This window comes from Antennarius striatus, chromosome 12, assembly GCF_040054535.1.
Source record: "Antennarius striatus isolate MH-2024 chromosome 12, ASM4005453v1, whole genome shotgun sequence".
NCBI classification, from domain to species: domain Eukaryota; kingdom Metazoa; phylum Chordata; class Actinopteri; order Lophiiformes; family Antennariidae; genus Antennarius; species Antennarius striatus.
This window is the reverse complement of record NC_090787.1, coordinates 11,509,954-11,524,506: the sequence shown is the minus strand read 5'-3', so window position 1 is coordinate 11,524,506 and position 14,553 is coordinate 11,509,954. Positions and strand designations below refer to the sequence as shown.

The window sequence follows — 14,553 nt, the reverse complement described above, 5'->3', positions numbered from 1 at the left end:
TTTTGGGTTGAGAGAGATTAGATGACATTTAATTCTGATTTAATTCTGTAGATCATGAAATGCCTGTCGGCTGTGAGTTTGATGACATTTTACAAGATGTCGTTTTTTGGGGGTTTTTTTTGCATGTTTTTGGATGTGGTAGGAAGCCAGAGAACTTGGAGCGAACCCGCACAGACACAAGGAGAACATACAAACTCCGCATAGAAAGGAATCAAACACGGAACTTTCTTGCTGTGTGGCGATACTGCTTCCGACTGTGCCACTGTGCTGACTAATTCAATGCTAGATAATCAAGATATGGAGATATGGATATGGAGATTGTGGTTAGGCATATACAGACTGACAGGTAGGGCATCCAATAATTCCATTCAGATCAAATCAAATGATTGAAAGGGTTTAAATCCGTAAGCAGCTGCAGATCCCAGTTTTTTCCTTTTGTCACATCACTTGTAAAAATATCAAAAACACTTTTAAATTACATTACCATCACTGGTGTGCCTTTAAGAGACCAACATGAAAAAAGTCCATTACATTTTTGCTATAGAGAGCAAATATCAACAAAATTTTGAAGCGGAGTCAGCAAAAAGAAGGGCAGAGCCCATAGGCTTGACCCAAACCCCCAAAAGAGACTGAGACAGAAATAGAGACCTCTCATAGTCCTGCAGTCACTTCAGAGAGTCCTACCATCACTGTCACTGTGGCAGACAAGTCCATCTCACCCCCCAGCCCTGTACTTGCACACTATTGTGGAAGAGAGATGTTATCTCCCACGGGAGATGAAGCTGGAGGACCTGAGGGACAGCAGTCTACATGTTGGCCAGTCCAACAGAACATGATGACATGAATATGTTTCTGCAAGTTTGGTTTGATTCCAGCCTAAAATATTTATCCAAAAGTTAATATTAAATGTTAATATTTGGTATTACTTACAGGAGCAAAAGAACAGTAAGAAATCAATTACAGCGTAAATTCATAACTTTGCCTTGTTTTATCTTAATTCCTTGCAGAAAAAAATAATCCAATGGCTGCATCTATGATATAGATGCAGTAGTGCACAGCATTCCTATTAAATAATTAAAGGACAAGACCAGTATTTATAGTACATATTAACTGTAAATAAAGTGGTTCACGAACACATTCAAAAAAAATTATCTCCATAAAACACCACTGACTCAAACACTTTTGTGTAAACAGTTGTTTATAAATGCAGATACTCATTCCTCTACTATGCAGTTTAAAAAAGCAGACAACATTTTTAAAAAAGTTGTCATTAATAAATCTCCCCGTGTCTGCGTGTTTTCTCTCTGGGTTTTCCGGCTTCCTCCTACCTCCAAAAACATGTGCTTCAGGCAAACTGGCCACTGTCAAATCACCTGTAGGTGTGTGTGTGTGTGTTTGTCTGTCTACATGTGGCTCCACAATGCACTGGCATCACAGTGTACCCAGAGTGTACCCTGCCTCCCGCCCCCAGTTGGCTGGGATAGGCTCCAGCACCCCGCAACCCGCGACAACAGAAGAAGTGGCATTGAAAATGACTTTTGAGGCAATTATATAAGTTAGAGCAGGCAAAATTAATTTAATAAAGAGATTAAAAAAACAAACAAACTTAAGAAAGAAGATGTTAAAGATGAGCCACGGTAAAGCACATTATACCTTTCCCACAGTAAGATTTATTTTACAATTTCAAAGTAATTTGGAGTCCAATGCTTGATGTTTATGCTGCTTACTGTATAGTGTGCTGTGAAAAAGAAGCACTGAGGCAACAATATGAATCCGTTCATTTGCTTTTCTCTATTTAAGTGGAAATCTGTGATTTAACACACTAATGCCTGCCAGCCTATCCAGAAGAGTGTGAGTAAGAGTATGTGAACAATGCGACTGAATCTCAGTATATGAGATAGTAATGCATGTGGGCTCATATAACACCTTTGGTCTAATATCTCGATTACTGTAAATGCAACATATTAGCACGCAGCTGCTATTTGCATACTGACAGACCTGAAGTGACATTAGCATTCATTCGAGCAGTGCTTGTGAGCACCTGATGGAGGTACTGTACGTCCAAAAACATGAACCATAGGTGAATTGGTCAGCCTAAATTGCCAGTAGGTGTGAATTTGAGCATGAATGTGGCCAGGGCTCCCTTGCACAAGAGATCTGTAATCTCAATGGGACTCACCTGGATAAATAAAGGTTAAAAAAAAAAAACGTCCATTTTTCACTCTGCTTTAACGTCTGCTTTGGTTTCTACCACCTCCTGAGGGAAATACAGTGTATGGCCCTTGAGCTGCTAAGTGCTCGACTATATTCACCAGCTAATGGCCACATCTGTCTGTTTGTTGTTGTTGAGCAGATGTGGTGTGGGCTCATCATAGTTTGTTAGCTGTAAACAGCTGGCTGCTGCTGTTGACGGCTTTCTGCACAGAACTGATGGGAAGAGCACAGCCTGTTGACGGTTCATGTGGTTTCTTGACCACAAGTTACCCCCTTATTATCACTCTCTCTCTCTCTCTCTCTCTCTCTCTCTCTCTCTCTCTCTCTCTCTCTCTCTCTCTCTCTCTCTCTCTCTCTCTCTCTCTCTCTCTCTCTCTCGCTTCAATGTTCTTTTCAAATGGATTTGTGCAGATAACTGTTAGTAAGTTAGTGTGGAGTTTTTAACAAATATTATTTACTTTTAATTTTTGTAATGATAAGCTACAGGCTATAATAAATTTGTTAGGAGTGAAATTACTCACATCATTCTAGTGGAGGAAAATGTGTGTGAGTGCTTGTCTGAAAGTGTGTGTGTGTATGTGTGTGGGTGGGTGTGTGTGTGTCCAAGTGATCCCATGTGAGCCCTCTCCTCTTTTAAGTGTTAACATAATCTGGGTTGCCAGATTAGAGCGAGTGTCAGAGGGCTATGAGCCACAGGTTTCCAGATTGGCTCCGGCTAAGTGAAGTCTGTGGGACCATGGACACTGATAGACAGAGCAGATAACATGGCAGGTAACACTGGCACAGGGGGACAAAGAAGGGATTTGGAAAGCTACTGTTGACCTCTGCTGATGGGGTCAAGCTGTTCATTAAAGAAACGGTGGCATGTGCCTTTATCAGTCTTTTCCAGTCCTATCCTCTGATCCTCTTTATCCGCCTTTCCCTCTTTTTCACCTGCTTTCATGTTGAAAAGAAGCCCCACAGAGTCACTGACACACAGAGAGAACTTGGCTTCAATCCTCTCTGCTGTTCAGCATTGTTAAAGTACATATTCACAAGCTCTTTACACACCTCAACAAGAGAAACAACCTTGTCAGAGACATAATCAAAGCACTGGTGTAATTCAAACCACTCTGCTCTTACAGTCACCTCGACGTGGCGCATCTCTCTGTAGAGGTTACAGAGGGTACAGGGTGGAGAATGGAAACACACGATGCATGGAAAACCCAAGTAGTTTTCACTTTTGAAACCCAGCATGAAAAAAGACAAACAGATTTTAAAGTAGAAAGCTATTATGGCAGGCAGGTGTTAAAACTCCACATAGGACAGGTCCTCTTATAGCCTTGCTCGAGTTATACGACTTCACATAGATGACAGCTGTTTTATTGAAAGTTCTCATCTTTCTCAACCACGTAAAGTACATTTGGAGCATTTTGAAACTGAAAGAGAGTGAAAACTCTTCCTAAACAGGGCAAAGGGGTCGTGGATGTGACAGATGTTGATGGAGCTAATGAACACTCTGACTGCTGCTACAACTGCTTTTAGCTGGGCTCAAGTAAATCAGGCCCTTCATGGGGTGAAATTCTCTAACACTTATATGTGCTTTTAATTTAAAAAAAAAAATCTCATTCACATATTACCACATTATAAAAGCAAAGAAAATACAGTTCGTACTTTCCTACGTCCAGTGCTTTGATTTTATATCAATTTATTAATTCTGGATGGCCTTAAAATGCCACTAATGTTTGACTCACGCCAAAGTTTTCCTGGGGTTTGTGCTTCACTCTGACACATGTCAATGCTGAAATGAATATTTCAGTGTTACAAGTTGTAGTTCCTCTAACAACCATTGTAACCTAACAAAATGAGGCTTCAGCAGTCAGCACCTGGGATGGCATCATTCTTATTCTGTCAATAGACCTGATATCTTTCAATAATTTATTTGTCTGGGAATGCTTACCTCATGCAAAACTATTCTGTATTGATATATTAAGATTTTATCAATATAAAAACACTTGCTGTTCACATCAACTTGGAGGCTTGTATTCAATGATGAATTGCTGTCATTATTCATGATTGTTTTTGACATAACTTCTCTTAAGTGACCCAGCCATCGACTTCCCAGTGTTAGCCTGCCCTGCTTGTGTCATTCTGAAATTACTTAACTACATTACTTAACGACCCTGATTATAAGACGACCCCCTCTTTTTCAAGACTTGAAGTTTGCATCATAACTTCTCCTCAGCTGCCGGTTCACCTGGCCATTCTCCGACCCACTTTTCTCCAGATTGTCGCTATGTTTCTGCATTTTCTGTTATCTCTTCTCTTATTTTCTTCTCTTTTCTTTCTTACCGGTACTTTTTATTTTTCTTGTTCGTGCTACAGCTATTTTTATTTTTCTTCTTCGTGACAGTGGTTTGCTTTGGCCTGGGGAATTAAGTTCAGCATTCACTTTAAAGATATCTGGCGCCACCTATCGTTGTGAATGGGTATAATGTCTAGACCCCGAATGTAAGACGACCCCCACTTTTTCAGTCTTATTTCAATGCAAAAAACACCGTCTTATATTCGGGCCAATACGGTAATTATTTAAGCACATTAGACCCTTATTAAAGAAACAGGGAAACAGCAGTGGTCAAAATGCAATAGAACAATAAAATCATAAATGCAAAAAATGTCTGTATTTACAGCTGTAAGAGTGAGGAGAGATGTTAATGTTATCAAAATTGCTTCTGAGTGAGTCCCGAGTCCTGAGAGTCCTGAGAAGATGGTCAATCAGGGAAGTAAGTGAAAGAAACGCTACTTTAAATCAAGGATAGTGAAGTGTTCTTACCTGCCGGTGATCAGGAGGAAGAGAGTGAGGATGATGAGCAGGGTGAAGCCACCGACCGCTGCAGTGACGATGACCAACACCTGGCCTTGATCAGAAGCAATGTCTGATGCTGAAGGAGGTGGAAAGTGGTGGATGGTTAATAAGAATGGAATTGGTGTAGGGTTGGGCAGAGAAGGTGGAGAGAAAAGACAAGAACCCGAGGATTGAGGAGACAAAAGACAGCAGAATGAGAAGTAGAGAACGGAAGGGAAAGAATAGGATGAAAATAAAATCAGCGAGAAGAAGAAAAGGGACGGATTAAGGTTACAGTCAGAACTCAACATCGTTATTAGTTTGCTGTCCATCGCCACACCTTGCCGTTCTATAGAGTAAGATTTGATCAGCTCTCTGTAATGCAGAAAAACCCTCAGTCACCCTTTGTACTGGGGTGATTCATATGCCTGCTGCCGTTTATTTAATATTATTCATTCATGAAATTGTGATTTAGTCTATGATAATTTGGTTAAATTGGTCCCATTTGATATTCATGATTTTCCCTTTTCTGTGTCTTGTCACAAGGCTAACGAATCCAAGATAATTGAAAGATGATTGCTATTATCAAACTTATTTCTACAATATTTCATGCTTAATGAATATCAACTGGAGATCAGGGTGCGTGGCCACCAGCCCAGTGAATGAGGCCTATGTGGGTTCATACAGTATTTGCTTGTGTGGGTGTTAAGAGAACGTGCAATGCAGTGTATGAGTGTGTGTGTAAGTGTGTGTATTGGTGTGTTTGTGTGACTCTCTTTGGATGGATTAAAGTAATTACACTCAAAGAGAGGAGGAGTGCAAATGGCTGTGGCCACATCTCACAAGACATTTCTCTTTCTTCTCCACCAACTTCACATACTCTGCACATCACTAAGTAAGCAGATGTGTTGCGTTGACGGTGTTTTAATGAGGTATGTGTGTATGTGGGTGTGAGAGAAAAGAGGGGGAGGGGAGGGCAGAAAACATTTTGTAAAGATGAGGAAAAGGTATGCTGAACATACAAACAGGAGACGGAGAGAGTGGTGAAAGTGACAGACAAATCCCGAGGATGGAAAAACAACCGTATGAGATGGTGACTGAGAGTCAAAGACGAACTGACTGGGATCGAAGAGCGACAGTGTCCAAATCTGCTTTCTCTTTTAGATAAAAGGCCAGTCAGTACAAAGGCTTGGCCTAGCACTGTCTGATCCACGGATAAAGCAAAGCTCTGCAGCTCTGGAAAGGAGAGGACCACTCTGAAGCCAAATCATCCCTCAACAATACCTGACCCAACATGAAAGGGCAGTCGGACCTTTGTATTTTTTTTGGAGTGGACTTGCAATAGAGCTACTACTCAAACATACAATAAAACATTGAGCACACAGAAAACATCAAAAGGCAGGATTGCCAGATTTTGTAAATGTAGTCAATTTTTTTTAGTCCCCATTCAAGTTGAAATCCTGACATTTTAAGGGTTAGGATTGGTGAAGATTTATTCTAAGCCCCATGTTGCAGCATAATCTAATTGTGCAATGATGATGCTTCGACCAAATTTTGCTTTACAGTCCTGTGGTAAAATTTGTTATTCAGAAAATAGATGTGATCACTGTAAATGGAATCAACATATTTCCACGTTAAAAGGCATTACTGTGAAACATTTTATAGGTAAATGAAAACACTTTTTTGTGTAATTGGAAAGACTTTCTTTTTTTTTCATGTGACAATTTTTTAAATTAATTAATTAATTTTAATTTTATATAATGGATTACTCCCAGAAGGAAATCATGCATGTGACTATGCATGTGCGTGTTTGTGAACACACAAACACACAAAGTGGGCCTGTATGCATGCAGGGGGAGGTAGAGTGAGCAACTTCTTAGGGGGGACGGCGCTTTGCTCCAGGGTGCCTCGGCAGTTCTCCGGAGGTGAGCTGACACCTCCCACTGTCAGCTCACACTCTGGGTGTTTTTGGGTGGGAGTGGGAATTGAACCGCCAATCTTGGAACATTGGACGACCCGCTCTACCACTGAGCCACTGCCACCCCCAAAATTGTGAGCAAACAAGCTGTCTATATGTCTGAAAAACAGATTGATCCTCCAAACCTAACTGATTCATCAAATAAAATAAAGAATTATCACACTGAATTAAGGGGGGAAATTTGTATGAAATAAGACATTTGTAAAATATCCTGAAAATAATGGAGTGATACCTACAAAGATGCAACAAAACTGTCCGTATTTCTTCATGTTTTAACTATTAATTTAATAAAAATAAGCTGTAACATTCAACTTTCAACCAGATATTATTGGACACAAAGACAGACTGAGGCTCTTACACAACAGCTGCACATTTGAATCTGATGCTGCTTCTGTAGGTAGAATAATATTTGGCCTTATTAGCTGTTGTTGTGCACTCGGTGGACGTTACCCCGAGAGCGGCTGAAGGCTCCATGACCTTCATTTGACCTGAACTGCTGCTTGCAAAAAATATCTTAAAATCTGACTGTGTGACATTCCTACAATTACAAATCACAAACATAAAACCACACAAAATACGTTTAGGACAGTAATTTGACTACATTAACTCCCCTGAAGGTTAATTTGAAGATCAGCTTCATTTAAAAAAAAAAAGGGGCTTTAAAGACAAAATAAAACTATTATTGTTTTTCATGGAAGCACAAGTATTAGCTTCACTTTGTCACAGTCCATTATGTTTTTGATGGATTCTAACTCCAGTAGAGATTTGTTCACAATAAGTAGGCTAATAAAACAAATGGCTTAACCTTTTTACTGGCCTCATCCATGACTGAACTAAGAGCTGTATTTAGTTTGTTGCTATTGTGTTACATCTGTGCACACTTAATTTTAAACATTTAGTGGCACTTTCTAATGAATTTTTATTCTTTAGTCTCGCAAAAAACCTAAATTCTCTCGGAATCTACTCAGAAATACTGATAATAATTTTTATTATTTTCGTTTTACTGTTTAAGCCAGGAATGCACTTTTAAGGATATTTATTTAATATTGTCATTTTTTCTGTGAAAAGATTATTATCAGTGGTGAAGTTGTTAACACCAAAGACAGATGTAAAAGACTGAATGGTCTTGTGAACTCACAGTCTCCTGTAGTTTCATATTCATATTTAGGAGAGTAGGAACTATATCCAGCAGGAGTGCGGGTGCGTACGCTGAAGATGTACCAAGTTGCTGGTTTTAAACCTGAGATGATCACACTGGGAGCTTTGGTGCGTGTCGATGAGTAGCTCAACTGCTCATGTTCCTAAGGGAAAGAAATGATCAAAATAATCTCAGCAATTTAGAAAAGCATTGGTCCAAAACCAATGTTGTCACTGAAAGTCAGATTTACTGAATGCACCTTCTTCTACAGTTTGAACACATTTCTACAGTTTTAAGTAATAATAAGTTGAAGAACAAATTTTTTTTTTTACATATAAGTCGAATGGATATACATTAGACATAATGGATATATTAGAAGACCACAATGGCGGGTCATAATACTAGATCATGTTGTCACATTTTTAGACTTCAGCAGAAGAAACTGTACCTTCTCATGATACTTGATCTCATAATCGAGGATGGGAAGTGTTGATGGTCCAGGTTGCTGCCAGGAAAGAGCGATGCTGTTTGGCGAGGCCCAATCCTTCTTCAGAGCGCCGATCAGAGATGGACCTGGTTTGAAAAAAAACAAAAAAAAGGTCAAACTCAGCTGCAACGTCTTGAGTGACGATGATTTTTCACAGAAAATTACAGGAATAAATAAACACGGCCCTACAGCATGATACAATGTGATTCTGAAATAGGATCACTAAGACAACAGATGACAAAAAAAATTACGAGGTCTGTAAACTGGTCCTCTGTTCTTTATCTATGACAGAAAAAAATATAATATAATAAAGAATTTATACAGAAATTATACAGAGTTTAGAATTGTTTTTTTATATAGTAAAGGAAAACAGTATAATGCAGCAAGACATTCTGTGTCCGCCATATGTTTATACGTTTATTGACTAATGGATCAGATAAACAGAAGGATCACTCCTAGTTCGTGCCTTAATTTTATTTCAAATGAGGTTTCAGGTTGATCTGCTTGTCGTGTGCAACCACCTTGTTTAATTGAAATACAGTTGAGGAAGCTACATCTTTCCTTGGACAGCACTGCATTAGAGGTGCCCTCTGAATTTCTGCTGAGTAAATAATTGCACTGAACTCCCAAGAGAGGTCAGCAGATGTAACTGCCCTGAGAGTCATTATTATTTATTATATCATCTAATGTTACAGAGCTTACTCATTATGCGGATATAAAGTGTGAGACTGCTTTTCACACTAATCAAAGTGAAATGATGACACTGACACTATTTTTTTCAATTACTCAACAGCAGTGACCCAAGGTAAGCTATTCCAGATCCTCACATTGACCAAGACTGTCGGGTGGCTTCGAGTTCAAATTTTAGGGTTTGGGGGCTGTGAAGAAGAGTCTTGGGGTTTAGGATTTTAATAACGGTGACTATGACTATTACTATTTTAAGGCTAGGTACAGGAGTTTGTGTTGAAAGCATTTGAGCTTGTTAGCAAGAGACCTACTGCTGTTCATCTGACAGAAGGTGGTAAACTTCGATACCTCGGTTCCCTTCATTTCTCCCTTGCGTCTGTTCAACACTGCCTGTCTTTTCACCCATTCACACCCCATGACTTTTATCACTTCATGTTATGACTTAAACCCCCTGTAGGTATCTGTTTTTTCAAAATGAAAAAGAGCTCAAATGTGGTTGCTGCTATTCTCTGCTCTATTTTAAATATGAATCTAAAATAGACCAGAGAATAGAAAAGGTGTAATTATTTGGATAAATATCAGAGACCAGGAGAAGACAGCTGAGTAGTCAATAGACAACCCGTACAACATATGCCTTCATTAGGACCAATCTGATCCCACAAAATACCTTCAAATTCAAAGCTCATCTCAAGATCTTAAGTTCACAAATGAATATAGTGAAGTGGAATACAAATTATGTCAATAATATACATTTAATAAAATTTTGTTAAGAGGTGTAATGTACAGAATCTAGAACTTTAAATGCATTTGTCTGCCTTTAATTCCCTCAAATTTTGACTTAATTAAAGATCTAGAAGGCTGTCTAAAAATCGAGCACAATATCATGGGTGAATGAAACAGGGTAGTGATAATAATAATAACTTAATATAATAACCATAATTAGCAAATTCATGGGACATGATTTGTGAGTATGCATGTACATTGTGGGGTAGGTAAGTGCATGTGAGCATGTTTTCATTTTAAATAGAGTATGGAGAAGCTGAGGAAGAAAATAACCTCTTTTTTTCCTCAACAACACAATAAGTCAACAATAATGACATCTTATTAGGTGTTATTATTACATATATCCTCTCATACAAGTATTTTATCCAGAGCATGCTCGTATCCTCTGCTCTGTTTGTCCTCGGAGGCGGAGAAAATTCATCTCAGGGGGGTTTTATATGGTCTAACTCTGTCTAATGAACCACTCTGTTCAAGTTGCGACACTGCATGATTTCCTGCGCTGCTTACAGTGGCTGGGGACAGTCATGGCGGCGGGGTGGTGCAGTCTCCTGCTAGTCTTGCAGTGAAGGCATCAAACTAAGACACAGCAAGATGGCTGGCATCTGCTGTTAGCATACTGGTCACTCATAGGGAACAATAAACACATCCTACACTCAATATTCTTCTTACTCCAAGAGTCAAATCAACCTCCCACTGCTAGTCACTACAAAAGGCAAACACATTACTTATGCAAATAAAAAAAGGAAATAGAGTTTGCAGGAAGCATGTGTACAAGACGTGTACGCACACAAACAGGCAAAAGCTGACGTGTTACAATAATATTTGCTGGAGAAGCATGACCACTGTCTGGCTGGCAGAAAATAATAGCCAGTAGAAATGTGGCAGCACTGCTTGAGCGTCAAAACAGAACTCACCCTGGCACAGCACTCATAAATTCCTTCCCACAGCAATCATTTCAACGTCACAGCTACTCTAATTGAGATATTGTCACAGGCTTCCCAAAATTTTTTAATATATTTTTTTCCAAAATAGACCTATTGTCTTACCTGAGAAATTCTGGAGAGAAAGTTCTCATTACACAAAAATCAGTGATTTGATTTTGTCAATCTAATTATGCTTTCAACTTTAATACCTTGTGATTTCACCTCCTTCTAGTTACCGTACTGACTTTGGTACATTTTATAACCTGACCACATTGTCAAAATACAATATTTATTGAATGGTCATTACATTGTGGAAACAACATTAGTTTCTTTAGAGGAAAGTGTTGCCCAGGTATAGCAAAATAGATTTTCATACTATGATCACAGATTGATGATCAGACGCTCTAAAACTAACTTTTTAGATCTCACGCAAAAGTTGTGCCGCATCAACATGATTGGATCTTCAAAACAGGGACATAGAAAAAAAGACACTGGAAATTTATATCACATCAGATGCACTCTGACAACACTGAAGTCAAGTTTAAACCACATCCCACAGCTATGTTTTGAGTCTGCTACTCTGTGAACAGTGTGCGTATACTTTTACTTGCAGTGGGTGGTGTATCAAACACATCACTGTCTCAAGGCCATTTAGAAAGACACTTTAAGGACACAGGACACACAACAACCATCTAATGATTCAGTATTTAGGTTGTTAGTCCTGCGGTGTAAAATCTGCCAGAGGACTCTCTTTCTGTGAGATGCAGGGGCATTGGAAAGCCATTATAAACACCAGTCAATTACAATGCCCAATGGATAGATTTTCCAGTCAAGCGTGGTTAAGTTCAACATAAACTAATGGGGAGTCTATAAATGAGCTTGACCTGCATATGATTTTAATTAGCTTTCCTGCCCTAAAGGTTTCCATTAACTGTTTGAAAAAGAATCGATATAGTCAGTATTGATGCTGCCTGAGACTTTAAACGATGTCCTCACGCAAGTGATTCACTGCCGACAGGGAGACAGCACGTGAAACAATCACACAATGCCGGTGCTCTTGTTTCCAGCTGTCATATCGATACTTCTGTTTCCTGTGTCTTGTTTCATTTGTCTTGCTGATCTTCAATCTCCAAGTGTGAATAAAATGAAAAGATTTACAAGGACAGATGTGTATGTGGACTCACACTATAGGAACATACCTGCTGCATTTAATTCACCCGCATGTAATTAAATCATGTTTGTTGAGTTAGTTACTTCAGTTATGTCATAGTTGTGTCTGAGAACTAAGAAACTGAATGAATGAGATGAAGTTGTCTCCAAAGTCATCCCAGGGATGACAGGTAATTTATCTGGAGCAAAATCATAATTACAGAACCTGAATTGTGTGTGTGTGTGTCTCTCTCTCTTTCTGTGTGTGTGTGTGTGTGTGTGTGTGTGTGTGTGTGTGTGTGTGTGTGTGTGTGTGTGTGTGTGCGCATGTAGTTTTGGTTTTGTGAATGACAGTTTTACAAACAACAGGACAAAGGTGAGTCGACTGGGCACACTTTGGGAGCATCATTACGCCCCCTTCATGTATGCCTGGGTTCATTCCCATTGCATTGTGGTTTATTGGCTCTCTACCATGAACTCCAGATATAAACACAGAGTCCATGCCACAGAGTCTCAAGGGTCAAATCAACAGCTGGGTCCAATTGTAAAGACTTGACAACTTAATCCAACTTAAATAAGTGACCTATCAGCACGATTCAAACAAGGGCAGTATAATTACCACAAGCCTCTGCGTTACCCACCAGACAATCAGAACTCCATCAGATTTATGTCTGTCGGCCTGTCAAGGTTGGAACTGCTGACAGTTAAATGAGATGATTGGTTTTTGCCCCAACACCTATTTGTGTTCAGGTACGTTGATACAGACAGTAGGTCAAGGTGAGTATAGAAGAGTAGAAGTGGGGGTAAACTGTATCCTATGTTATCCTGGCTAATTTAATATTAACACATGCATTTGCACTGCATTATCAGAGTATATCAGTATGCCTTTTAAAGCTTCTATAAGCATGTGCTTCTGCAATTATTGCTGCAACTGCTGCCCACAAATAGCTTCAAAGCAGGAATGGATTATAAAAGTTCCAGCTCAAGGAATGTTGTGGAACTGGTGTTTATGTTCCGATATACTTTTATTGTTCCACTATGTTGGATGGTTTTCAGATAATGACTTTACTCATGACGTGTCTAAATGGTGGGGTGACTGATTCTGCAGGGAGACAGTTGGTGTTTCATTTCCAGGTTATTGAATACTGATGATCTGAGAATAAAACCAAATCAAAAATTTCAAATTAAGCCTTTCCTTGATTTGACAATCACTTTTCAAACCTCACCTAAAAATAGCTGCAATGCATCCTTTTTGTAGCATGTTTGCAATAGGTTCTGTGAGGTGCTGCATTGAGCATGTTTTCAAAGATGACATTGCCCATTGCAATAGCACCTGTGCACGGGAACATAATGCCTGCTTCTGAATCCATTCCACTGTGTACCAAACAGCTCCTTCATCTCCTTCACTACAATCTCCATATAAAGTGCTGCAATTTGAGGCAAATTGTGAACAGCAATCTTTTTCCCCCTGTGGTGTTATGGACTTCGTTTCTCCAAGCTCATTGCTGCTTGCATTCTCAGAAGACAAAAAAAAAGAATAAAAAAAAGATCTGACCCCTACGATAGTAAATAGCTGTCAACTGGATCTAAACTGGGACAGTGTCTTGTTCTCCCTCGGTACACCTGCAACCTCTGCCTGCTGCGGTGGCTGTCTTTGGTATGACAGTAGAGAAAAGCTACTTAGACTCCTTTGCTCCATCCAGATGGTGGCTACAGCAGTCACCCGGACCATTTATCATGTGTATCTGCTGAGCACAGGGACCTGGGTAATTAAAATCATCAGTCACAAAATAAAAGCAAAGATCGTCAGTGAAGCGTGGAAAACAAAAACGGAAAGTTATTTTCAACTTCAATCCTTCAAATTTGAATTTGAGCGGATATTGTAAGAATTGAAGAGATAATAGAAAAAAGAAGTGCTGTAAACAGTGCTGTAAAGAAGACCCATCATTACTTCTTTACTTTAAGACTCTCACTTTGACACAGAAATAATTTGTTACATTTAAATCTTTGTGTCATTCGAACGCAGACAGGCAGATACAAGCAAAAAGAAGGGGTGTTGTCAACTGTCTTGTACATGAGATGTGTGTGCTACTTAGCCTGTCTGACACTCTTGAGGTCTGCCTTTAATAGGGTCCCAGCTTGCCACTGATCCCTCTTGTTCCCACTTAATGGGGATGTGGAGAAGCAATGACGTGTGGGAAAGGCCAGTGAAATCAGCCCTACACTGGCCCACCACAATCAATACTCATTTGGCCTCCACCTCTCTTTCCCCCAAAAGTAATTAATGAGAAGAACGGAAGTCTCTGGCTGCTGACAGCTGATTTCCCTACCGGTCCCTGTCCTTAACACCCTGTCCACTTCTTGTGTTTC

General features: G+C 39.5%; 1 protein-coding gene across 1 annotated transcript in view; it reads right to left on the bottom strand.

Annotated features, from left to right (window-relative positions):
- LOC137604563 (ephrin type-A receptor 6-like) overlaps positions 1 to 14,553 on the bottom strand; it is a 143,298-nt gene that overhangs the window by 16,993 nt on the left and 111,752 nt on the right. Inside the window, exons 6-8 of the mRNA XM_068328391.1 lie at positions 8,603 to 8,727; positions 8,155 to 8,317; positions 5,027 to 5,135 (exon numbers count right to left, since the gene is read on the bottom strand). Of these exons, the coding sequence (XP_068184492.1) occupies positions 5,027 to 5,135; positions 8,155 to 8,317; positions 8,603 to 8,727 (397 nt within the window). The remainder of the gene's footprint in view (positions 1 to 5,026; positions 5,136 to 8,154; positions 8,318 to 8,602; positions 8,728 to 14,553) is intronic.